Here is a 27,922-nt window from a genome sequence, read left to right as displayed (position 1 = left end):
TTTGTCCTTTAATACCCAATTTACAAAATCTGATTTATAATCCTTCTTCCCACATCATATCATAATGCCTCGGACAAAAGCCTGGCGTCACTGATGATGTCATGATTTCTGTCACAAATCACTGATGGTGTCACTGATGATGTCACACTAACACCACCCGCAAAATCGTGACTAACAAACACCACCCAATCCGCAATTTTATGACGATGATGATGTAGGCCTATATTGTTTTTCTACCTACCTCTTTGTGTGTGTTTGTTATAAGTTATGTTGTGTTCTTTGTCATTGATGCAAAGTACGGCTGTAGCGCCAGAATTTCCCTTCAGGGATCGATCGATCGATCGGATCTATCTATCTATCTAACTATCTATCCATCTATCTATCTACTGTATCTATCTGTCTATCTAAGCCCTTTTGTGGTGTGGGGGGAATCAACTGAATCATCAATATGAAGAAACATTTTATTCACAGGTACTGTAAAAGTAAAACACAAGCTGCCATATCATACATTTATACACAGGGTTTGAAAATCCTATACAAAACCAAGGATATTCGAAAATATGGGTTTTGATATGAAATATGACCTTACATAATTTCTTGGAAAAAAGGTCTTGGTTTGGTAATAGTTATTTAAGTCATGAGCCTAACCTCACATTAGTGAAAACTGAGGTTATTATAAAAATTAGAATGGTAAAAATGGAGTAGAAATCATTCTTAAAAATGATTAAGAAATCTCATGCAGCATCTTCAGAGAGGGCCTGAGAGAGAGTATATCTTTGTAAAAGAAAGAAAACAAATTAATATTTGTCATAGTTATAGAAATCAAACACACCAAAATACAACAATGCCAGTTTGTTATTCTTAATTACCATTTTCACTGATGATGGGCTTTGTTCTCACTGTTTCGGTCATTTGATGCACATCAAGCACATCCCCTCAGCTAACGAGCTGATACACCATGATTGATTTTGCTAAACAATGTCACAATCATTTGCTCTTATGCACTGCATCATTTCACAGGAAACGCTTCTCTCTAGTATTTGATTGAGACACTGAATCATATTGGTTAATCTGCCTTTCCATCTGAAGAACGGGTTGGGACAAAGAAAGGAAGGGGACTTAGACCAGAGTGGGGCGGTGGGCCTTCTGTACTGAGGTTCACAGAAGTTAGAGTGAAATGACTGGAATGCATAGAAGCCAAGCTTGGCAGTGCTTGAAAGAGCACGCTAGAAGAGGCCAGCAGAAGTGTGACATCTCATCTCTGCCTCTTTGTTGTTTACAGTGTATACAGTACGTAGCACCCAGTCCAAAGCCCATTTGCAGAGGAGATGGGCTCACTGATGAGCACCGCTGTGAATGTAACCACTCATCATGCTATCCTCATAGGCTAGTAGTGGAGGGGAAGGTTAGCTCTCTCAAAGTAGGTTAGGTTCCCCCGACCACACAGAGAGGCAACGGAGAGAGCGGCCCATGAATAATCACTAACTAGCTTTCACAGTGGCCCTCTGATTGATATGTTTTGGCTTATTCCCTCTTTTCAGTTTGATAAACATAGCCGACCACAGCTTGAATAAGCTCTTCCTCCTCCTCCCCAACACAACTGCTGCTCTATCTTAGTGCATCCACTGAGACCCATTTTGATCAAGGCAACTGGAGGGAGAAAACATTCACTCAACCCTGCTAGCTTTCACAGACCAGCTGGCAGTGGATGAGTGAGAACAGCAAATGCAGTCCTTGATGAGATAACACAGACCAGTTTGACGAGATAACATAGACCAGTTTGAAGTTTGAAAAGCTAGAAAACTACAGAACCAGAGATCAAATAAGGCGCAAGAGGTTGGATGAACATGGATAAAACGTTGAATGAGGTTTTAAAGATGAGAAAAGGCAAAGTCTGGGAGCGCAATAACATTAGCTTATTGCTTTTTCTTTCCCCTCCTCTATTTCTTACCTACAAAGGATATTTGTACACACCACATAATCATATAAATACACTATACAATGCAATATAAAATATTTTTTTCTTAAAAGGAATATGTTCAGGGTTTGCTTAGGTATACTTGTTAAGATACCTGCACCATAAGAAAAATAACGACTCAAAACAAGACGAGTCAAAAAGGCACTTCCGTGTGTTGTTCAATGACTCTTGAGTAAGCGATGGCCACTGTCTGAATGACTCTTGAGTAAGCGATGGCCACTGTCTGAATGACTCTTGAGTAAGCGATGGCCACTGTCTTGCCACGCAGGCAACAGCGTTTGTGCACACGTTTCGTTTCTCCCCCATTACAACATGTCCTGGACAACGAGGCACTGCAGCCCAGCCAAGTAGTAAAGATCTCCTCTGTTTTCATGCAAGGACCCACTCTCATCTCATCTCTTTGTCTCTTGTTTCTTGTCCCTTCATTCCAGTAACATCTGTGGACTGGCTGCTACATTTCCTTCGTCTTTCTCACTTCCTCAATTCACCATCTCTACTTTCTTTTGTCTTCAGACTTCGACTTCGCGTAGTCCCTCCTGAGTGCCAGACGCCGACATGCTGATGTCGAAGCAGGTCACCATCATGACACGGGACTTGCATAGGTTGACGCAGAACTCCAGCTCATCTGTGGCCTGTCCCAAAGCCTCCAGGTACTCTGGGGACTCTTTATCCAAATCCTGGTCCACCTCAACTGTTAAAAAAGGGAACATGAAGGTTGAGTTAGATGTAGGGCGACCACATTTTCAAACCCCCGCCAAACCCAAACGCGCACATGTAGGTATGTGCTTATGCACACACCATAGGGTGTTTAAATCAGGCTCGGGGACAATAATTTCAGCACTTAACATTAGCACACCTAGTGACTGCCCCTTTCAACACCATGGACAGCTCCTCAGCAAACTAAACAAGGGTAAACCTTTAAGCCCAAAAACTGGGATGATTGTCAATGGTCACCGTAGTTAGATGGTTTGTCTTTTAAAATGTTGACCATCATGTGCTTCACATGCTGCCCTTGTGTTAAGAGAAGCATTAAGCAGCTACTTACACTCTCCTATCCACTTGCTGGGATCCATCATCAGCCGGGCCTTGGTCTCCTCCAGCTCCTCACACAATGCCTCATGCTTCGCTCTCAGCTCTCTCACTTGCTGTTGCCTTCTCTCCAGTATCTTCAGCTTACTGTTGAAGTACAGCAGGCCCTGACAGGAAAAGAGAGATTATTCAATACAATAATTGGAAAAAATGAAAAGCTGCAAGACTCAAAAGTAGGCTTTCGACATTTTAGTAAATTCAAAGCAAAAACTAAAGTTCATGAAGAAGACGCTGAATGTAACCTGGCCTTGCCATGGCCATATATTAATACATCCTATATAATTCTAGACAATTTTCTGCAACTTCCACCATGTACACAAAACAGCTACTAACAGCACAGAAAAATAAACTACAAAATAAACTGAACATACAGTACAGTACTGTATATGAAAGCCACTAGCAAACCCTTTCTGAAAACTAACTGAAGGAATACAAATGTAAAATAAAATGAAATATTACGGCTAACAAAATCTATGTAACATATTGTAATTATCCTGCCCCCCAAAGGATACTTGTGAAACAAACAAAGAAACTACGTATGTAATCAATGAAAACTGAAAAACTGTTGAGAAAAACTATATTAATAATTGTGGCAATTTTCCTGGTATTGTGATGTAAATATTCCTGTTTGATCTCATAGTGGGCTGAATCTAACCACAGATTATTGGTATGCAACTCCTGTACCACAATGTAGCAAACAATCACAATGCAAGATTGGCTCACCTTTTCAACATCCTGGAATGGTTGCTGAATGCAGGATTAGGAGAAAAAGATAATACAAGTTAACATGTTGTACAGCTGCTGTGTTGTTAACATGGAACCAGACAGAACATTACATGAATACCTAACATAGTTACAGATAATCTAAAATCAATAGATACGAACACAGAAACATGTTAATATACACAGATGGAAACAAGCTATGATGCATGTGCACAAGATTCCTATACTAGTTGTGAAATAGTTGGGGGAGGTGCAAGGAAAAGCTCTTAATTTCTTGTCATTGAGCCAGTGATGGCCAGCAAAGACAAATTGAAGATCATCTTTTCCTAATTGAAAGTAAATCAAACTACCATCCAACAGATTTAATATCTTCTCTTAACAAATCCCTGTCTGGCTGCATCTAACTGGTGGGGGCAGTTAATGACCCACAGAAGAGGAGCCAGCCATAAAGAGCGATCAGGCAGCCAGTGATGAGCACTGCTGATGGGCTGAGGGGGGCTGGTTTTGGGCGTGCTTGCACTCATCACACATTCCTTGACCAATCTCGCCCAACCCTCTCTCTCTCCCCCTCACCACCACCACCACCAGTAAACCCCAGTCATCAGTCATATCTAAACCAATTAACCCCAGACAGTAATTGCCTCCTGATCTCTCCACATTCCCGAGGAGCCCTGGCATAATACCAAGCTCTGGGAATCTGGTCACAGACACTTTATCTCCAGGATTTGCCACTGGGCAGACTGAAGGTCAGACGTCTGAGACACAGTATTCCCGTCTTGTGCTTTAAAAAGAAACTGGGAAGGAGTGAGCTAAGACCTTCCCACAATGCGAGTCAGTGTGGCACATTTCGAGGAACGTACGGGATCAATGTCGCACATGCAGAAATATTGCTCAGGCTCGGCAATCCTAAGGGAGATGCAGAAAACGTTGACCCAGACCTTTAGCAGATCTAAAATAAGTTCGGCCAGATGAGCCGTCATGTAGAACAAGTGTAAAGTGACCCTCTGCTCACCTCTGTGCTTTCCTCCTGTCGGCGCCTCTGGAGCCGTTCCACATCATCGATCTCATACACCTTAATCTCAAAGGGCTCCTTCAGCGGTCCAGCCATAGGAGGCAAGTCCACCCACTGGCCTGCGGGGCTCGCCTTCTTCCCCAGGGAAGAGGTGTCTGGCATAGGTGCCGGGATAAGCCGTCTTCTCTGGAAGCCTACACAGCCATACAGATAGATAGGCGTCATAGGGAGACATACAATGGTAATATTTGCTAGGCTTTATCAGTAAATATGTATGAGTCTCACTCTGAGATGTAAAGTGATGCTAGGGTTTACGCAGGCTTCCCGTGTTGTTGATTGCATATTTATAAGGATTTTACGACTTTCCATTCCATATATCCACAATACGAATGAATTCAAAATGTTGGTTTATCGCATGAATTCAAAAGGTTATACGGTACAGAAACCTGAAACAGGTCAGTGCTGGTCATGTTCAATTTATCGTATTTGATCATCACAGTTTGAAATCCTCTTGTTTGAAACAGTCATTATCATTTTCCCGTATATGTATGAATAATGTATCCTGCTTATACAGTAGGGGAGGAAAGTGCAGTGGAATACAAATACATGATCGTAATAAGAATGGACTCATAGAGTTAGCACCTCTACTGTATATGGTTAACTTCCTGTGAGAGAATTGTAAAGCAGTGATTTGTAGATCTGAAAATCTCATTTCACATACAAAACCCACATACAAGGCTCATTTCCCAGCATGCCAAACATTTCCCTAATCTTTATGCCTATAATCTATCCATGCATTGCTCTGTGTCAAAAAACAACACACAGATTTGTGTCTCACCATTTGATCTCTTCTTGGGAGACTTGGAGCTCCTCGTTCTGCCTGAAGATGACATGCCACTCTCGCTCATGGAGTCGTGGGCAGAGGAAGCGCTGCCCGTGGCTTCACTGTCACGGATCATGCTCTCATATCCGCTGCTGCCACCGCTGTGGTAGAACAGAGCAGTGCGGCCCATGGCTGGAGGCAGCTCCCCACTTAGCACACTGCTGTTGTCACTGCCATGGCCACTGCTGTAGCGCTGCGGCCGCCTGGGTGCTGTGATCTTGCTGTACGGGGAGGGCAGCATGGCTGTGGGGGATTTGTCATCACTCACGTTGGCCCCACTGTCATTACCACTGTCTGAATCTCCTGACCCTCTCATGTGTTTGCCTGGCGTGTTGCCCGATGCCAGCTCGCTCACCCGGCTGTTGGCCGCCCTCATGGCCTGCTTTGTGCCCATGATGGTTCCTCTTCCAGCCTTGCTGTTGACGGCAGTAGTCGTCCGAGGAGCTGATGTCCTTCCTGATGGAGGGAGGTTGGCATTGGCGTTTCTGGTCGGTGGAGCTGCTAAAGACTTGGTGGAGGAGCTTAGGCCCTTGGAGTGGTTGGCTGACAGTGTGCGAGCCTTATTTCCACTAGCTGCTCCAAATGCCTTGGTGTTTATACAAGCTTTTGCCTGACCAGCTTTGCCAATACCTCCTGGGCCTGCACATGGAGATGGTGGGGAGGTAGCAATAGGAGAGCTGGATGAGTTAGGAATACCAAATCTGGGAATGGACCTGCTGGACTTGCTACTGGTGCTCCCCAGACTGGCCCCGCTGTTCTCCCTACTAAGAGCAGGTCTGGACCCTGATAAGGACAGGCTATCACACCTCTCCAGGGACATCTGGCTGCCATAATGCTGCACAGCCTCTCCTCTGGCCCCTCTGGCCTTCAGGCTGGAGGTAACTTTGGCTGTGGTGAGGTCAGACTTGAGGCTGGTGGTTTTGAAACTGTTGGAGTCTGTTCTGTGACGTACCTCTAGCTCATCCTCTGATACAGCTGCCCTCGCTCCAGAGGCCCTCCCTGCCTCCCCATATGCTGACTTTAAGGCACTTTGGGGCAGCAGGGTCCTGTTCTTATGGTCAAGGCTGGACTTTCGCACTGGCGGGGGAGGGGGGGAGGTGGCACCAGATTTAGGGAGATTGCTGGCTTTCTGTGTGCTAGCCTTGCTGTTTTTCCCCAGAGAGGAGAATTTAAGACTAGTGGTGGATGCAGTAATGCCCTGGGTCCCCTTGGACTCTGTGGAGGCATGGATGACGGGCACTGTTCCCAGGGTGGTGGCACCGCGTCTCAGCTGAGGCATTTTGCTGGGGGGATCAGCTTTCTTACTGGCTGGTTTCTCACAGCCATCAACCACCCTTTGGGATGAGGTAGACCCCTGCACCTTGGGTGGGCGAGGTACACTGTTGCTGTTAATCGATGTTTTTCGGCATGGGATGCCACTTGGGGTGTTTTTGAGGAGCTTGCTGGTGCTGTTAGGGTCAGAGAACTGAGTTTCTGAGCGGTTGTCCACGCGCTGCCATGGATCCTCCTGTTTAGTGTCCTGCCTTGGTGGCTCTTTACTACTGCTGCTGCTGCTGCTGCTACTATGGGAGATGGATGAGGTAGGTTTAATTTTCCTGGGAAGACTGGAGTGGACTATGGAGGGGCCCTGTGGAGGTTGGGAGGAGCTGAGAGAGTGAGCTTTAGTTATTTTCGATGTGAATCTGAAGGAGCCTTTGGCTGATTCTGGAGATGCGGGGCACTTTGTCAAGGATAGTTTGCTTGAAGTGGCGCTGTCACTGTCTAGTTCAGAAAAGCTAAAGCCACTGTCATTTAAGGAGTTCTTGGCATCCCTAGGGGAGGGTTCACAATGGAACATGCCCAGGGAATCTAAGTAAAAGGTGCCCTCTGTGCCCATGTGTTTGGCCTGTGGGAAGAAAACATCTGCGGAATGAGCCCCTTCACTCTCCACGGTGCAGACGCTCACCTCACTAAGCCAAGAGCTGATAGATGAGCCCCTGCTGCCCATACACACCATAGCTTCCTCCTGGAGGGGTGTAACCACCTCAATGTTCACCTCTGCTCCTCCCACAGCCGACGTGTAGGCATCAAACTCATCATTGATGCTGCTGATGATGCTGACAGGCCGGGAGCCCGAGGCCAGGGCCTGAAGGGAGCAGTCACTGTTAAAGCTGATGATGCTGGATGGCCGGCCATTATCTACAATACTGCCTATAGACAGCTCCTCCACCACAGTGAACACCAGCTCATCCTCTCCATTGAGCTCCACAGGTTGCTGCAAGGTGACCGTGGCTCTCAGAATGTCCCGGTCCATACAGCGCTCCCTCAACATGGAGCGCACCTGGCACACCTCCACCGGAGCCCTGAACATAGGGGAGGTGAGCGGATCCCCCCTTTTCACAGCTTGATGACTCATTCCAACAGGGGGCATTCTGGTGCTAGACCTTTCCTCATGGTCTCCATGTCCCTTGCGAGAGTCTCTCTGCTGTGGAGGAGGTGGAGCTGGCTTAGGCAGGAGCTTCTTGTTGAAGTAGACCTTCTCCCTCACCACAGGCTCAGAGTTTGGTGATACAGCGGTTGCCTGTTTGTTTGCAGGGCCCCAGCTTTCCGAAGCCAAAACCTTCTCACCATCAGCACTGGTTCGGCATACACTTTGAACACTGTCCGATGGTGCCCTTTCTGCAAGTATGCATTGCCTGTTGGCATTGTCCAGTTTAGATCTAACGTCGGGGCTGCACGATGGCTGATGGCTGATGGCAGATTTAGGAGATGGTTTGGGTGAGATGCTCTCTTGGGAGGAGGAAACATTTGTTACTGTCTTTGGTGAAGCAGAGTCTTGGCCCTCCTTAGATTTGTCGGTCTTGGGGCTAGCCTGGCTTCCCTTCCCCTCTCCAACAAAAGCAGTGGGTTCTTCACTGCCATCTATACACTCCAGTCTCTCCTGCAGCTCCGCAAATGTGTTGCATTTGAAGAACTGGTCTCTGTCCAGAGGACCCTCTTTTGTAGACCTCCTCTTGTTCAGAGAGGGGATGATTGGAACAAAGGCAGGGGGGCCTTCATTGTCACTAAGCTCCCTGTCTGAGATTGCAGCTCCACCAGGGCCCACGTAAATGACAGTGTCACAAGATTGCTCACTACTGGAGGAGTACTCCGGGTCACTGAGCAGGGAGGGCAGGTCTGGGTCGAGGGCTACCGTCCGAGGGTGGAAGGGTCTGAGGTGGGGCGGCCGGCGGATCCTCCCTTCCTCACAGGAACTCTCCCCTCCAGATGAGCTGGATGCATACTACAAGGCAGAGAATGGAAAGAGGAGAGAAATTAGTCTTTGGGGATTTAAAAAAGTATCCCATTAAGTGATGACGGTAATATGATTCAATCTGAAATAGAATATTCATGAAAGCATTTTGTCTATCATTTTGCGAACCCTTTTGAACTCAATTTATAGTTGGCTTCATTTCTTAATGAATTCATGGTGCAATCAATCGTAAGGCAAATATTAATTCCTATGAAAGTACCAGTCGATATCTAAAGGTTAAAAGTGCACATCAATAGCCACAGAAATTAATGTCAATAATATGAATTGCTGTATGTGGGCTGCATTATAATCATGCCTGGGACCAGTACTAAATAAATACATGCTGTCATTCCAGCTCATTATCTGGAGCATATATTTCGCTAATCCGAGGGAATGCATTACACACATCCTTAGGCAGCGGTATTGATTACATGATTATGTGTTGAGGAGCTGAGAAAAACTAGCTATGAATTATTGCACTAATAACCTTTCATTTGCAGAAGCACTCATACATTCATTTTTTAATGGCTCCAAAATTAAAGGGGGAAAAGAATTTTCAAGACTTTAGCCATGCCAAGTAATATGAATATAATGAAAGTTGCACATGCACATTAACAATGCAATTGCTTTAATAGCAACACTTAAATATAACATTAAATGACAATTACTATGCATTCAGCATTTACATACAACTGAGAACAGAGTTATTACAGTTATTACAGGGGGGACCACATAAAACTATTATAATTGAGGTCGCTAAGTGCTGATGTTGCTATGGTGAAAAGCTTTATCATTACAACACTACATTGAAGAAGAAGAACTAGACGGACAAACCCGTCTTTATTTGTCACACGACAACCCAACACATGCATGCGTCCACACAAACACTCATGCTGACGGTGGCCGGTGAAATATAGTCTCTGCATTTATCCCATCCAGGCTTGTCCTTCCTCCGGTGGGCAGGCCAGGAGCAGAGGGCAGTTTTCTTGTGTACAGCGCACAGGGACCAACTTCGGTTGTAGCCGTCACTGGTCAGATGACGATCTTCTGCATGTTTTTAGTGGGGGTCTATACCGATGTTGTATGGAGGAGCCCCTGGGGAGCACATCCAAACTCCACACAGAAGGGCCCTTTTGACGAGATAGCCCAGCTGGGCAGTGGGCACCTGAGGATATTGGGACACACCCTCGGTGCCCACAGCATCCCAGGCGGGAATCGAACCCAGGACCTTCTAGCTGTGAGACGACAGCTCTACCGCTGAGCCACCATGCCCCCTCAATCAATCAGCCTACATCAGTTTATCAGTGAATACGTTTAGCCGCATTTGTTAGACGATTTACATTTCACAATTGATCAGTGTTAGGACACTAATGTGTGTTACATTATCAGTGTTTATCAGTGTTAGGACACTAATGTGTGTTACATTATCAGTGTTTATCAGTGTACCTTAGATTTCTTCTTCCTCATGCGGTGGATGCGTGAGGCCAGCTGGATGGTGGTGAGTGAGTCGGCGTAGTTAGCAGGAGAATCAGAGATGTGGGCGATCATGGTGGTTCTGCAGTTGATGTTCCCAAGGGACTCCCTCAACAACATGGTCAGTTTGCTGTCCCTGCATGGTGTATTTACATTATTATCATTATCATTATTATGTCCCTGCATGGTGTATTTACATCATTATCAGCAAGTGCCACAATGTTAAATGTTGTATTTCAAACTGCAAATCATTCAAAACAAAGTAGCTACAGGTATGATTCCAAAAAGTCCCTGATGTGTTTTCTCTCAGCTAGATTACACCTGGAGATTTCCCCCAAGTAAGTCATTAATCTTTTCAAACTTGAATAACTATAACGCAATCATATGCAATACAAGTGAAAGCTAAGTATTACACAAGGCTAACTATACAAAGTAAATAGGCAGTCATACAGCAAACCTGCAAGAGAAAAACCACATGCCGCGACTTGTCTGAAACAATTTGATTACATGTAGATGCAACCTCACAGAAGCTGAAACAAACTGAAAGACACAAATGCTGGTTTTCTTACCTGTAAGGTATGTGTTTGGCACCGTTGGCTAAAGCCATGATGACGTTTCCCAGTGCGTTTAGCGAGAGACACAAGCCTCCCCCTCCGTCTCTGCTTTTACTCAGGACCTTCTCACAGCTCCCCAGATCGATGAGGTGCAGCCTGCTGCGTCCGCCCGACACTGTGCCAATGACAGAGGAAGAAGCAGATGAGGTTATACCTGGATACAGACACTCCCTCTCTGAAGTCAGTGCCTCGTGCACAGCGCCATGATGACAGGAGCGGCACAGCCCAGCCCAGACCAGACTGGTGACTGTCAGAGCTGTCTGATTTATTCATGAGTAAGACTCCCAGTCTGAAGTGATTCAAATTTGCAAACAGACTGGTAGACTCCCACCAGATGCGTAACTCAAGGTAGCATGAAGGATCCGTTTGTCAGATAAAAAAAATAAAAAAAATAAAAACAGGTACAGTCACACAGATACCTACTGTATGATCCTCATTCTAGTGACATAAAGTACAGTTAGAGGGAATGGGCTGTCAGGGGGGGAATCACAGTGATTTCTTCTGGGGAGAAGGCTAAGAAAATTAATCCACAACATAGCAGGGCTACATTGTTATGTGTGTGACTGTTATGTTATTTCTCGTGATTGTAAGAGAAAAATAGAGGACCAGGCTAGGCAGCAGCACCAAACCATTAAACCCGTGTCAGTAAGACAAGAAATGGAGTGCTTCAAATCCTTATTCACTCTTGGCCAAAGCACAACACATGAATACAAACAAGGTTCTGTCTTACAGAGGCCAGAACCCATTCATCCATAAACATTACAAATAAGAGAGTTGTCTGATTTTCCATTCACGTTTATGCTTCAATTTCCCACCATCCAGCCCACAGCATAATCACTTTAGGCTTGCTCTCTCTATGACAGGTAGGTCACCTGTGCATAGCTATAATTAGAAGAAGAATTGATTGAAGAAACTGTGCACCATCAATAATGCCTAATAAAGTGGCAATTGCTAAACTACCGGAAGCAATTGTGATTATGCACTTGATTATATCTATGATTAGCTGATTACGGAGTACTTCTCTGTACTGAATTGTTGAAGCACTGATCTGTGAACAATGTTGGTGGCAGTCAGACAGATCATACAACATATCCCAATGTAGAGGATATGTAGTGTTGTTGGTTGTATTTTATCGGGTTTTTGGTAATTTTTTTCTCTCCCATTTTCTCCTCAGTTGTATTTGGCCAACTTGTTGCTCAACCCCCTCTGCCGATCTGGGGAGAGTTGTAGACTAGCACATGCTTCCTCCGACACATGTGCAGTCCCCAGCTGCTTCTTTTCACCTGACAGCGAGGGGTTTCACAGACAGGACATAGCGCATGTGAGGATCATGCTATTGTACTATTGTAACATGATATGAAAGTAATGATAATTTTGTCCATAAATGTACAGTGGCATTATGTAGGAACACTGCTACAGAGGGTCGCAGGTTCGCGCCCCCGTGTTACCTCCGGCTTGGTCGGGCGTCCATACAGGCACGATTCGCTGTGTCTGCAGGTGGTAAGCTGGATTAAGAGTATGTGTCCTGGTCGCTGCACTAGCGCCTCCTCTGGTTGGTCGGGCGCCTGTTCGGGGAGGAAGGGAACTGCTGGGAATAGGGTGATCCTCCCACATGCTATGTCCTGCCGGTGAAGCTCCCCGCTGTCAGGTGAAAAGAAGCGGCTGGCAACTGCACATGTGTTGGAGGAAGCATGGTGCTAGTCTACGGCTCTCCCCAGATCAGCAGAGGGTGGAGCAGTGACCGGGGGGAAATTGGTCAAGTACAATTGGGGAGAAAATGGGAGAAATCAGAAAAAATAATAATACGAAAAGGAACACTGCTACAGAGTTGCAGAGGTAGTAATGTAATAGCAGTACTAACTTCCACCCTTGCCACTCTTTTCCATGCGGTACTGGTAAATATGCAGTGTGAACAGCATATGCGAGTTGCGTCGCTCTTCCTCATCTGCATCGGGCCTGCTGGTGCTGCGTGCCGCGATGGCCGCATCCAGGAACACGGCTGCTTTCTCTGCCGTCGGGGCACGGAGCTCGCTCTGGTTCTGGAGCTGTGCGGGGAGGAAGAGGAAGAGGAACGGGTTATAGGGTGAGGAAAAGAGGCCACATAGGGCTTGAGAGGGAGAGTGGGTGTGAGGGGGATCCAGAGGAAGAGAGGAAAGAGAAAGAGACATAGGGCTTGAGAGGGAGAGTGGGTGTGAGAGGGATCCAGAGGAAGAGAGGAAAGAGAAAGAGACATAGGGCTTGAGAGGGAGAGTGGGCGTGAGAGGGATCCAGAGGAAGAGAGGAAAGAGAAAGAGACATAGGGTTTGAGAGGGAGAGTGGGTGTGAGAGGGATCCAGAGGAAGAGAGGAAAGAGAAAGAGACATAGGGCTTGAGAGGGAGAGTGGGTGTGAGAGGGATCCAGAGGAAGAGAGGAAAGAGAAAGAGACATAGGGTTTGAGAGGGAGAGTGGGCGTGAGGGGGATCCAGAGGAAGAGAGGAAAGGGAAAGAGACATAGGGTTTGAGAGGGAGAGTGGGTGTGAGAGGGATTCAGAGGAAGAGAGGAAAGAGAAAGAGACATAGGGTTTGAGAGGGAGAGTGGGTGTGAGAGGGATTCAGAGGAAGAGAGGAAAGAGAAAGAGACATAGGGCTTGAGAAGGAGAGTGGGTGTGAGAGGGATTCAGAGGAAGAGAGGAAAGAGAAAGAGACATAGGGTTTGAGAGGGAGAGTGGGTGTGAGAGGGATTCAGAGGAAGAGAGGAAAGAGAAAGAGACATAGGGCTTGAGAGGGAGAGTGGGTGTGAGAGGGATTCAGAGGAAGAGAGGAAAGAGAAAGAGAGGGGAGCCAGTTAATTGGACCCCAACACACATTTCTTGCCCATTAGATTGGGTCTCGGGGGCAATTAAAGCAGCAGATATGCACACAGAGGGAGGAGGATTAGGAGAGGTAATGGAGGAGCAGCAGGCAGGGGCACTTCCCTCACCATGGATGTGATGGTGGTGGTGGGATACAGAAAGAGGAGAGGAGAGGGGGAGAAGCCAGGAAGAGGGGAAGGCGGGGGGGGGGGGGGCATCATGACGGGGGCCCACGCGTGGTTGCTGAGAGGAAGAGCAGCTTCACAGGACTGTGCAGCCTTTGAAGTCCTAGTCCACACAGATCCCCAAAAAACAACATCTGACAGCAACACCTGTCAGAGCCTTCAAACCCAGTCCTCCACCATCCCCCCAAATAATACTCCCAGTGTGCTGCAGAGGGCCAGCATGAACGCAGGGGTATAATAGATGCTGATGGATGCTGACAGAAGAGTCAATACAAAGGTAAGGAGAAAGTCATCAATACTCGGATGAGTTTGGGGAAATATAAAGAAAGAAGTTCAGAGAGGACAGAGCAAGACAGACTGAGGTGCACATGAGGAAGAAAACACAGGAGACAAAGGCAACCATCTTCCAGATAGAAAGAAGTGGATCATAGAGAGAATGAGATCAATAGTATATACTGTACCATGGAGAGAATCAGCGAACAAAGAAAGAAAGGGGCCTCCAGCGTTCCCTCACCTGAGTGCCGCAGATCGGATCCTCTCTCAGATAGATGCCTGGGGACTGGCCGTCCTGCAGGCTGCCTGTGGACACCTCCGACAGCAGGTCCTTCAGCTCCTCGTCCTTCCCGAAGATTTCCACGGCGGACACACGGACAGAGAAGCGCGTGCCGCTCTTCTCCTTGCGCTCATTGATGAGCTTGAAGAGCCAGGAAATGGCACAGGGCACAATGCCGAGGCTCTGAGTGGAGCCGTCTCTGCCAATCATGGTGTACGTCTTGCCTGGGGACATGTGAGAGGGAGGGGGGGGAGATGGAAATGGAAATACTGGCTTGTGTCTGAAAGCTGTACTGTACCTCCACAGCCCAGTGTTCAAAGCTGTACTGTAGCTCCACAGCCCAGTGTTCAAAGGAAAATGTATTCTTCCAGCAAGCTGTTTGGAATAGGCAGCAGGTTGCACAGGAGCAAGCTGTTTGGAATAGGCAGCAGGTTGCACAGGAGCAAGCTGTTTGGAATAGGCAGCAGGTTGCACAGGAGCAAGCTGTTTGGAATAGGCAGCAGGTTGCACAGGAAGCTGTTTGGAATAGGCAGCAGGTTGCACAGGAATAGTGTGTGGGTCTGTGGGTTTTACTGCAGTGATTCTTAGTACGCACTAGGGCAGCGGCCACGGGTCTGCATTTGATCTGAGAATATTTTTATTGCTAGATGTGATTTTGTCCAGATGACCATGACTCTCTGTAGTGAGAGAAGTCAAACAATGATCCAAATAGTCATGATTCCTTATTCTCTAATTGCATTAACTTATTGTAAATTATGTTTAACAATTCATCAGCTTGAAGCTGTTCAGGGAGCCCTGTGTTGACAACATGTTGAACATGTTCTTCCCTCACCCACCCTTTAACATGAGAACATGTTGAGAACCACTTTTCACGTTTCAGTATAAAACAACTGCTGACCCCCCCCCCCCCCCCCCCCCCCCAAAAAAAAAGAAAGAAAGAAGGAAAGAAAAAGAAAAAGAAAAAAGAATGGCTGATGTGGGGGCTCGGAGGTGATGTCCAGTAAATGCCAAATCAAAATCAAAAGGAGCCCATTCCACAGAGTCACTCTCTGGAGAATTATAGCTAGTGGAAAGAGCCGCATGACGTGAGGAGAGCCAGCCCTTCAGACTGAGAGCAGTGGCCAGGTCAATTAAGAAGATTTTAATTACAGTCTCAGCCCGGAAGCCTTGAAACAGCACTCCCCCTCCCCCTCACGCCAGACTCTCAACCCGTTCCTCCGGTCTCTCTCCTCGGCTCACCCCGGTGCACAGCTAGCTAAGCCAATTGTGGACATCGAGTGTGGCTAACAAAGGGCAGTGAGAGTTCTCTTTCGGCCAACAAAGGTTGTTGTCTAATCTCTCGTCAGTGGAGGAGCTTACCGAGCTTGACGTGGCCGAAGCAGAAGATGCAGCCGTCCGCACCGTTCACCACGGACTGGATGACCTCAGCCACTGTCCCTGAGCACACCTCAACCTGGCCAAACACAGAGACAGCCACGGCACAGTCAATTTACCATTCCCACTTTTTTTTGTCTGTTTATTGCATCATTGTCATTTTCAAATAAACACAAGACAATAACACAGTTAAATTCAGAGACGGATCTGTTTGGATTTATTGTGCTTGTCTTGTATTGAAGAATACTGTCAACAGGCATCCATGACCATGGAACACCAAATCTGGTATTGGTCACACTATATCTTATTAAATGTTTCAGGATTTTATATCATTTGTTTGTTTGTTTGTTTGTTTGTTTGTGTGTGTGTGTGTGTGTGTGTGTGTGTGTGTGTGTGTGTGTGTGTGTGTGTGTGTGTGTGTGTGTGCGTGCCTGTGTGAGTTACAACGCGTGGTTCATTTTTGCAATCTGTTTCAGCATGGGTCCTCTGGGGCCAGGGTCCTGCAGCAGAGGCCCCTTCCTTTCCCATACATCACAGAGCAAACAAGGCCTCTTACTGCAGAACAGCTTGCTGCTGTTACTGTTAGCCGCCAGCAGTGCTGTCCCAGCAGTGCTGTCCCAGCAGTGCTGTCCCAGCAGTGCTGTCCCAGAGGCACAATCTAGCAGCCTGGCCTCAGCCCTGCTGGAGCAACATTTACACTTTAGCTATCAGCAGCTTACTTAGGAGAAGGACTTGCACTAAGGAGGAGATCTGAGCAGGAAGACAGGAACTCTGAGACTCTCTCCACCACAGAGATGCTGTGGACCAGCAATAACAAGAGCTGAAATTCCTCTCTGCTGCTCTCAGCTTTTTGAGACCCTACAGTTGGCTTTGAGTTTTCAGGAAATGTTGCAATGATTGACAGAATTTGTATCACATGAATCAGATCGCTACACTGAAAGAATGCAGTGTGCGTTTTGAGCAGACGAGCTGTGCTTCTTTTAAATCACCATACAGTAAACATGTTGTCAGTGTCTGACCCTTGTCTTTGATCTTAGTGGACATGCCTCTTCTGCGCTATGGAGGGTTGAGGTTGGATATAGCTGTTCTATGAAAGGAGAGGTTAGATATAACTGGAGTGAATTCAAATCATTCTCCAGAGGGCTTAAAAGCCCCAGCTGTTGGCCCACACTGGGAAGAATGCCCCCCGAGCCAAGACAGGCATTTTTCTCTCTAAGCCCCTGGCCACACCCTGCCAGCATAAAGACGTCCCTTTGCCCTTGAAAGGCTAACACCTCCACCAGCACGCCCTCAAAAAAACATACACATGCACACCCAGCAGACACCCATGCAGACCAATAATACATATATATATACGCCCCGTGCTGGTCCTTACTTGTGAGGCATCCTGGGTAAACACGGCGTCAAAGGCAAATATCTTTGGGACGGCCACGGTGGCGGCTCTCCTGTGTCCTGAGTTGGAGTGCGGGCTGGACGCCGGGTCGTAGAGGGTCAGCTGCCTCTTCCTGCTGTCCACTTTCAGGAAAGACTGAGACTCCGAAGAGTCTGTGGCCTCCAGGGACGGGCAGATACGCATCATCACTTTCACCTGCAGCACAGAGCCAGACAGAGAGGCAGATGGGGAAGAAGAGAGGGTGGGTGAGGGAAGAAGCACAGAACATAAATATGACCAGACACGGGCCACACACAGCGTACAGAGATATACGAATATATCTCTTGGGGTCTCTGGGTAGTGTCGAGGTAAAAGCACTGGCCTACCACCGAGGAGACCCGGGTTCAATTCCCAGCAGCGGTACTTCCGGCTGGGTCAGACGTTCCTACAGGCACAATTGGCCGTGTCTGCGGGTGGGAAGCCGGTGGGGTATGAGTCCTGGACTGGTTACTGCAGTAGTGCCCACTCTGGTCATTCAGGACACGTGTTTGGAGGAGGGGATAGCGTGATCCTCCCGCGCACCACGTCCTGCCGGTGAAACCCCTCGCTGTCACGTGAAAAGAAGCGGCTGATGACTGCACATGTATCGGAGGAAGCATGTGCTAGTCTACAACTCTCCCGAGAGAGAGAGAGGGTGGAGCAACGACCGAGACAGGGAATTGGCCAAGTACAATTGGTGAGAAAATCGGAGAGAGGAAAAAAAAGAGAAAATAATGTATCTCTTGGATTCAGCACATAAGAAGCAAAAAAGAGGAGCTAAGCTTAGAGAGACTTCAAGCCTTTTCCTGACTGCAAACAGGGAGCACTGGCTCAGCATTAACATCACGTCCACCGTGTCAGAGTTGATGGACAACGAGCGTTGCCATGGAAACACTCAGTCCCACATTGACTGGTGGACCTGGTGGGTCAACACAACGCCTAATGGTGTCAGTGGAAAGCGGGCTGGGCAGGTATTGAAACTCATAGCAGGAAATGCGGAAAATGAATGTGTGCCCGCCGCCATGCTGGGGGATTAATCCGTCCAGCGGGTTGTTTTCTGGACCACGAGCAGCTCGCCAGCATGGGAGTGCAGGAGCATATGGCCCCCCTCTTATCCCACCTACTCACCCCCCACCCCCCCCCCCCCACCCCCCCCTCCTCTCTGTGCGTGGAAAATGGGAGCTCTGCAGTATGAGGGTCGACACCCGCCCTGTTGCATTCTGGGGCTTGACATTCAGAAGTGAGCCTACAGTCTTAACACATTCCACAGGTCACGGTGCATCGTGCCTGCATGGTACGCTAAATAGGATGATGGTGTATATCTGAAAGGTGTGGATGCGGCACTGCTCCGACATGCCCATTCAAGTCTAATGTTATCAGCATGGTCATCAGAAGTGAAGTCACGCTGCCAGTTGTGTATGCTGGCAGTGCACCGCAGACAAACAAGGACATTTGTCCATTACCGGCATCTACTGTATGCTACACAGAAATAGAGCTCAACACGCACGTGTCTTTTTGTGACGCAATTTGCCCCGGAAGTAAGTTCCGTGTCCATTTTCTCCATAGACATTTCGATAAATCTAAATATAACGAGTTTTAAGGCTCGAACCAAGCCAACACATGATCCAGAGAATCTTGAGTGACCATAAAACATTCGGTTTAAGCGAGAACAAAAAATAACAACGGGAAAAAAAAAAAACATTGTTATTTTTTGTTCTCGCAAATCTCCCGAATGTTTTATGGTCACTCAAGATTCTCTGGCTGTTGGCTTGGTTCGAGTCTTAAAACTCATTATATTTAGATTTATCAAAATGTCTATGGAGAAAATAGACGTGGAACTTACTTCCGGGGCAAATTACGTCACGAAAAGACACGTGCCTGTTGAGCTCTATACTGTCCATCCATATGGCACTCCTTTTTTTCTCTTTTTGGGATTCCCCCCCCCATTTCTCCCCTATTGTACTTGGCCAATTCCCTGTTAGGCTGTCCCGGTCGTTGCTCCACCCCCTCTACTGATCTGGGGAGAGTTGTAGACTAGCACGTGCTTCCTCCAATACATGTGCAGTCGCCAGCCGCTTCTTTTCACCTGAACAGGTGCCTCGACCGACCAGAGGAGGCACTAGTGCAGCGACCAGGACACCTACCCTTAATCCGGCTTGACACAGCCAATTGTGCCTGTATGGACACCTGACCAAGCTGGAGGTAACATGGCAGCTCAAACCTACAACCCTCGTGTTGATAGGCGGTGAATCTACCGCTGCACTACCCGGACCCCTTCCATACAAAATGCAGCTGTAGAAGTTCTATCAGTGACTGACAGGAGACATAAACGGCTCTTGAGATATGTCGAGTTGTGAAGTGTTTAGTGTTACACACCGAGCATTACATCCACTGAATGACTACGTGCCAACCGCTTCTACATCCTTCAACCGCTTCTACATCCTTCATTTGATAGAGGAACACAATCCTGAACCGTTTCAAAGCCTCCATTCTTGAGAAAGAAAAAAAAAGTGACTATGACGCCTCCCAGGCATTGAAATAAAAAACTTCAAATGTAACAGAACTCCCTCCGGGCTCTCTCAGCCTGGGTCTCTCCGCTGTCTTTCATGCCCACACAAAAGGCCCATTCTTCCCCTGACTGGTATATAAATATTGCTACAGATCCCGGCTCCAGTGCTCAGAAACAATGTCCACTGGCAATCCCATTCTTTCAGTGAGTGAATTCTTCCTGGATTCCACAGGCCAAGTGCAAACTCTCTTTATGTTCCGCGGGGGGGGGGCAGTTATCATGACTGACGTGTGCATATGTCGAGTAAATCACATTTGCTAGGACATTTAAACTGGGCTTCCCCATATGACTGCTGAGACTGTGTCTGCTAGACAGAGGCTAGCAGGCTGGCTAACGTCTCTGCTATATTTATGTTGGCAGAGATTTGATAGCAGAGGCCACAGAGGATTGGCTGGAGCATTTTCACACCTCTGACCCCTGTGCTAATGGCCCCTGTTTCCCACTCTCTTGATCCCCCACAAAATCCATTAGTGGGGCGGGGCTCTCCCCCCCCCCCCCCCCACCCCCCCCTCCCTCACATGTCTATACCTTAAGCACCATGTCTGGGTCAAAAGAGGCCCACATAGATGGAAAGAAAACAATTAGGGCTGGGCGATATTGACAAAATCAAATATCACAATATGTTAGACCGAATACCTCAAAATTGATCATGTGCCGATATTTTGGCGATGAGTATTCGGGTTTTCATACTGTAAGATATTTAGAGAATATTTTTTGAAAAATGCTCATTAGTAACCAGTATCATAGTATGTAATCAGTCATAAGTAATATGGATATGATGATCAAGTAAAGCCAATAGGGATGCACAATATATTGGCAATCATATCGGCATCGGCTGATGTTAGTACATTTTTTATATATCGGTATACTGTAGGTCCGATGTTGCAATGTTAATATCGGTTATCGGTATTGGCCAAAATGTTCACATTGAGAGGAAACAATGTGGTAAATCTATGATTTATGGGCTCTTCCAAATGTTTTGGAAATAAAGAAATGCATTACTTTCTCAAATTCACAGTGTTTACATGTGTTTTTTAGTATGTACAAAATTGTATTATCATAGAAATGTGTTTTTATACAGATCATATCAACATTGCTAAATATTGGTTATCGGCCATAACAGCAATGTTAATATGGCTTATCGGTATCGGCCAAAATGTTCATATCGGTGCATCCCTAAAACCCAATCATTGTTCGCTCTGCCAGAACAAGCGATTAAGTTCAGAAAATGTTATCACTTTACTGAAACACAGCTTTAAAAAAAGGGAACTTATTTAACAATATTACGATAACGAAAATACCAGAAGATATCTAGTCTCATATGACAATATTGATCTTATACAATATATCACCCAGCGTGAGAAGACATTACCACAAAAGTGTATAGAATAATACAGTTCAGACATTCAGGCACAGACATGAGGATGTTGGCTGCTGAAATTGTGTGGCTGTGATTCTGGAAACATAAGAGAGAGAAAAATGAGCCATTAACTTTACAATAATGCTGGCCTTGTTGGGGAGGAACGCTGCCCTGATAGACTCTTGGAATAATATCATAAATCCTGATTTTCCCTTTTAAAAGCTGTAGCTGTTACAGGCGCACAGGTGTACTGTATTAGCTCAGGTGTAGGCTTGAGGAAGCTTGTTAATAACACACGTTTTTATGAAGTCCGTCTGTCACTGAGAGATTTACAATACGTAGCAAAATCTCAACCGTCTGGATATCTGGCAACCGAAGCGAGGACTTCCTATCCAGGTGGGATCTAATCTTGTTAGGGGACTTCTTCTGTTCTATAAATACAGGACGTCAGCCCAGACAAACAATACCCAATAAACCACAAAGGAAGAGCCGTGTGTTTATACAGCACCGTGTTTAATGACGGCCCAATCATTGCCAACCCGACTCATCACACAATGTATCTGAAGCAAGATGACAAATCCTGTTGTAAACATGGCCACACACAGTCTGACTTATAGCTATTTTATTGTCTTTCCGTCAGAAACTGATGCGTATTCTACAGGAGGAATGCTGGTGTAACAAACTGAGTGAATTCATGACATTCCAGCAGGCTTATCTGGATACATCTGCCTGGACTGGACCAGACTGTGGACTAGTGTGTCGCCACTCGGCATTCTCTGCTTCCAAAAGGGGTCTCTGTGTGTGTGTGTGTGGGGGGGGGGTTTCGCACATGTAGAGTCTGTCTGTATGTATTGTGCAGAATAAATACATCTGTACTGTATTTATAAGCTGGTGTCTGTCCTTGACTCTTTGGGTGTGCGTGTGTTACGTGCGTCACTTCTCACCTTCCCCATCCCGGGGTTCTCTTTGACCTTGGACACGGCGCGGAGCAGGCATGGCGGGGCGGCGGGTGGCGAGAGCTGCAGGATGCCGCTGAAGTTGGTGGGGTAGATGGAGGGCTCCTGGGGGTGCAGCAGGGACGGCTGGTGCTTCTTGCGCTTGGAGGACAGGTTCAGCTTCTGAGCTGCCCTGGAAGGGTGACAAACAACAAGGAATGGGGGTTGAAGAATGAAAAGTACCGTGGCAAATGTTGAAGTCCGCAAGCTCACACATAAGTGCTTTCTTTGCTCAAGTGACTTTTTCTCTCAGTGAGGTACCCAGCCAAGAACTTCTTGATTTTAAATGTCTAGTTTGACATTTTAGTGGGTGTGCTGCCAAGCTTTTAGAAATCACGCAGTGAAACTGAAACCTAAAAGGTCAACCAGCTCCTTTTGCTTTGCCAAAGCAAACAAAGTCAGCAGGAGAGCAGCACCATGCCACCACTCCTGACCAGTCCCCACTCTCAACCTGCTATTATTTCAACTCCCCAACCAAGAACAATACTGCTTCATACTCCCCTACCAAGAACAATACTGTTATACTCCCCAACCAAGAACAATACTGCTTCATACTCCACTACCAAGAACAATACTGCTTCATACTCCTCTACCAAGAACAATACTGCTTCATACTCCTCTACCAAGAACAATACTGCTTCATACTCCCCTACCAAGAACAACACTGCTTCATACTCCCCTACCAAGAACAATACTGCTTCATACTCCTCTACCAAGAACAATACTGCTTCATACTCCACTACCAAGAACAATACTGCTTCATACTCCCCTACCAAGAACAATACTGTTATACTCCCCAACCAAGAACAATACTGCTTCATACTCCCCTACCAAGAACAATACTGCTTCATACTCCCCTACCAAGAACAATACTGCTTCATACTCCTCTACCAAGAACAATGCTTCATACTCCCCTACCAAGAACAATACTCCATACTCCCCTACCAAGAACAATACTGTTATACTCCCCAACCAAGAACAATACTGCTTCATACTCCTCTACCAAGAACAATACTGCTTCATACTCCCCTACCAAGAACAATACTGCTTCATACTCCTCTACCAAGAACAATGCTTCATACTCCCCTACCAAGAACAATACTCCATACTCCCCTACCAAGAACAATACTGTTATACTCCCCAACCAAGAACAATACTGCTTCATACTCCTCTACCAAGAACAATGCTTCATACTCCCCTACCAAGAACAATACTCCATACTCCCCTACCAAGAACAATACTGTTATACTCCCCAACCAAGAACAATACTGCTTCATACTCCTCTACCAAGAACAATACTGCTTCATACTCCCCAACCAAGAACAATACTGCTTCATACTCCCCAACCAAGAACAATACTGCTTCATACTCCTCTACCAAGAACAATACTGCTTCATACTCCCCAACCAAGAACAATACTGCTTCATACTCCTCTACCAAGAACAATACTGCTTCATACTCCTCTACCAAGAACAATACTGCTTCATACTCCTCTACCAAGAACAATACTGCTTCATACTCCCCAACCAAGAACAATACTGCTTCATACTCCCCTAGCAAGAACAATACTGCTTCATACTCCTCTACCAAGAACAATACTGCTTCATACTCCTCTACCAAGAACAATACTGCTTCATACTCCTCTACCAAGAACAATACTGCTTCATACTCCCCTACCAAGAACAATACTCCATACTCCTCTACCAAGAACAATACTGCTTCATACTCCTCTACCAAGAACAATACTGCTTCATACTCCTCTACCAAGAACAATACTGCTTCATACTCCTCTACCAAGAACAATACTGCTTCATACTCCTCTACCAAGAACAATACTGCTTCATACTCCTCTACCAAGAACAATACTGCTTCATACTCCTCTACCAAGAACAATACTGCTTCATACTCCTCTACCAAGAACAATACTGCTTCATACTCCTCTACCAAGAACAATACTGCTTCATACTCCTCTACCAAGAACAATACTGCTTCATACTCCTCTACCAAGAACAATACTGCTTCATATTCCCCTACCAAGAACAATAGTGCTTCAGCCCTCCGCTTCAACGAGTGCCAGCAGAGTTCTCATATTTGGTTGTATGAAATGAAAGACATGATGAAAAATAACCTTACAGTGGTCTAAGATATATGACTACCAGCCAAGAGCCGTCTCTTGTCAGGGCGGCAGATAGAGGTTGTTGTGGCAGGAAGGCACGATAAAAGAATGCATTCATCTTGATCAAACCCAAAACTGTCAGGGATGTGAGGCTGCTCAAAAGAAAATGCCTCCCAGGTGATAGTCATGTCCAGCTCCATTACTGAAGCGAAGCAATTATGACAGAATCTGTTCACTGATGATTTAAGTCAAAGTAGCTCAAGTACGTGTGCTTGAGTTTCGATCATTTTTAACCTTTATTTTAAACAGGGGAGTCTCACTGAGAGCAATGCTGTCTTTTTCAGGAGCGCCCTGTTCACATTCACACACACATTCACACCTGGAAGCTGACCAATACATGTACAACCACAGTCTGATCTGCAGGCCACGGAGCAGCTCCACTGGAGCGGTTGAGGTTAAGGGCCTTGCTCAAGGGCACCTCAGTGGTGGTAATGAGGGAGGGGCAAGTGCTGCCTTTTCACTTTCCCCACCCAGATTTATCCTGCCGATCCCGGGGATTGAACAGACGACCTTCCAGGCATAAGCTCACTTCTCTAACCATTTCCCCTTTACTGAGAGCAAGGAGATACAAGGTGGCCCCAACCATCTCTGTCACACACAGATGCATACACGCACGCACGCACGCACGCACGCACGCACGCACGCACGCACGCACGCACGCACACACACACACACACACACACACACACACACACACACACACACACACACACACACACACACACACACACAATAGAGGGACAGGTAGGTAAACCTTGCCTCTACTCTGTACTGAATGGTATGTAGATATGGCTGTCTGAGTGTTCCGCTGTGCTGGCACCTAACAGCAGTCTCTGCGGTTGCTGAATCCAGCTTTTTGATGGTGCTCTAATTAAAATCCACTGTCATCCTGTTGTCTTGTGTCCCACAGTCAACGCTGGGCAGACAGTGACACAGACCGGTCACAGTCAACGCTGGGCAGACAGTGACACAGACTGGTCACAGTCAACGCTGGGCAGACAGTGACACAGACTGGTCACAGTCAACGCTGGGCAGACAGTGACACAGACCGGTCACAGTCAACGCTGGGCAGACAGTGACACAGACTGGTCACAGTCAACGCTGGGCAGACAGTGACACAGACTGGTCACAGTCAACGCTGGGCAGACAGTGACACAGACTGGTCACAGTCAACGCTGGGCAGACAGTGACACAGACCGGTCACAGTCAACGCTGGGCAGACAGTGACACAGACTGGTCACAGTCAACGCTGGGCAGACAGTGACACAGACTGGTCACAGTCAACGCTGGGCAGACAGTGACACAGACTGGTCACAGTCAACGCTGGGCAGACAGTGACACAGACCGGTCACAGTCAACGCTGGGCAGACAGTGACACAGACCGGTCACAGTCAACGCTGGGCAGACAGTGACACAGACCGGTCACAGTCAACGCTGGGCAGACAGTGACACAGACCGGTCACAGTCAACGCTGGGCAGACAGTGACACAGACCGGTCACAGTCAACGCTGGGCAGACAGTGACACAGACCGGTCACAGTCAACGCTGGGCAGACAGTGACACAGACCGGTCACAGTCAACGCTGGGCAGACAGTGACACAGACCGGTCACAGTCAACGCTGGGCAGACAGTGACACAGACCGGTCACAGGGCCAACTTAACGAGGCACGTACATTCCATTCTGTCTGAACTCTCGCTGCTCGGCGGACAGCACCGATATCTCTGCCCGGCTCGCGACTCTCTCAGTCTGAGCCCGCAGGCAATCTGGCCCACATTTCAAGCGGTTCCAGGTATGGCAGCAGCGGCGCACACTGGATCAGCTAACACACCGCGCCTCATCTGGAACGCCAAGGTCAGGCAGGGAAAGTAATACCCGCAGGAAATTCAAATGCACTCAAATGGGTTTTCAGTCGAGCAGTCAGAAGAACCGAGAGAAATGCAGGGGAGAGCGAGAGAGAGAGAGGGAGAGAGAGACAAAGAGGCAGTTGTCAACAAGAGAGGGGGAGAGTGGCATGAGGGAATGAGAGAAAAATGGAGTGAGATTAAAAGATGAGAAATCTGCAGAGCGAGGGGAAAAAAGACGGGGGAGTGAAAAGGAGAGGGAGAGAGAGAGAGAGGGAGAGAGAGAGAGAGAGAGAGAGAGAGAGAGGGAGAGCGAATCCATGTGTGTCTCGGTGAGAGGCCAGCCTGAGCTCATTAGTCCTGCTCTGGGCTCCTCCGGACAGGACCGGGTGGGCTGCTGCCAACCCCCCCCCCCCCCCCCCCCCCCCTCCACACACACACACACACACACACACACACACACACTCACACACCTTCCTCTCTCCTGCTGCCTCCTGGAGTGACAGCTGCCCCCCCCTTACCCCCCACCCCCACGTCCGCAACACTCCCCCTCTCCACTGTACGCCCCCCTGCAGCGACAGCCCAAGAGCACAATCAGGGAACACACTGCCGGCTGATGGAATAATTATTGCATCCAAGGGGGCTACAGGAGAAGGCTCTCCCCAGGGAGCTGCCTGTGTGTGATAGCATGCGAGACGGATGGTGTGAGCGAAGAAAAGAAATATGAGATGGAATAGATGAATGCTAGAGGGAGAGAATGAAAGAGAAAGTGTAGTAGAGGAGAGTGCACGTGGCTGTGTGAGCGTGTAGTGTGTGTGTGTGTGTGTGTGTGGGTGTGTGGGTGTGTGCAGTGTGTGTAGGCTTGTGAGTGTGTATGCACATTTATGAGAGGTATCCGCAGCACATTCATTCAGAATAAATGTACCCTCGTCTCTCTGTCGGTCTCTCACTTTCACTCACCCTTATTTGGTCTCCTTATTCAGAAGAGATATATCTGTTAAATGGTGAAAGCACCACAAGAAAGTGAAAATGAAGTGAAAATGTCATGCCAGCCAGGGCACTAGCCATTTCTAATGAATGTGTTCCAGTGAGGGGTGCACACTGCACACACTACAGTGAGGGGTGCACACTGCACACACTACAGTGAGGGGGGCACACTGCACACACACTACAGTGAGGGGTGCACACTGCACACACTACAGTGAGGGGTGCACACTGCACACACTACAGTGAGGGGGGCACACTGCACACACACTACAGTGAGGGGTGCACACTGCACACACTACAGTGAGGGGTGCACACTGCACACACACTACAGTGAGGGGTGCACACTGCACACACTACAGTGAGGGGTGCACACTGCACACACTACAGTGAGGGGTGCACGCTGCACACACTACAGTGAGGGGTGCACACTGCACACACTACAGTGAGGGGTGCACACTGCACACACTACAGTGAGGGGTGCACACTGCACACACACTACAGTGAGGGGTGCACACTGCACACACTACAGTGAGGGGTGCACACTGCACACACACTACATTGAGGGGTGCACACTGCACACACTACAGTGAGGGGT

General features: G+C 47.4%; 1 protein-coding gene across 1 annotated transcript in view; it reads right to left on the bottom strand.

The window, feature by feature from the left end:
• Positions 1-472: 472 nt before the first annotated feature.
• Positions 473-27,922, bottom strand: part of kif26ab (kinesin family member 26Ab) — a gene marked incomplete at its 5' end in the record, with an annotated part of 99,714 nt that continues 72,264 nt past the window's right edge. The window contains 12 exons of the mRNA XM_083632789.1: positions 473-2,669; positions 3,024-3,174; positions 3,791-3,814; positions 4,803-4,996; positions 5,641-8,947; positions 10,403-10,565; positions 10,999-11,158; positions 12,905-13,088; positions 14,575-14,837; positions 15,973-16,066; positions 17,363-17,575; positions 22,272-22,455. Of these exons, the coding sequence (XP_083488915.1) occupies positions 2,488-2,669; positions 3,024-3,174; positions 3,791-3,814; positions 4,803-4,996; positions 5,641-8,947; positions 10,403-10,565; positions 10,999-11,158; positions 12,905-13,088; positions 14,575-14,837; positions 15,973-16,066; positions 17,363-17,575; positions 22,272-22,455 (5,119 nt within the window). The 3' untranslated portion in view covers positions 473-2,487. The remainder of the gene's footprint in view (positions 2,670-3,023; positions 3,175-3,790; positions 3,815-4,802; positions 4,997-5,640; positions 8,948-10,402; positions 10,566-10,998; positions 11,159-12,904; positions 13,089-14,574; positions 14,838-15,972; positions 16,067-17,362; positions 17,576-22,271; positions 22,456-27,922) is intronic.

This window comes from Poromitra crassiceps (assembly GCF_964638095.1).
Source record: "Poromitra crassiceps genome assembly, chromosome: 3".
Taxonomy (NCBI): Eukaryota; Metazoa; Chordata; class Actinopteri; order Beryciformes; family Melamphaidae; genus Poromitra; species Poromitra crassiceps.
This window is presented reverse-complemented; position numbering and strand designations above follow the sequence as displayed.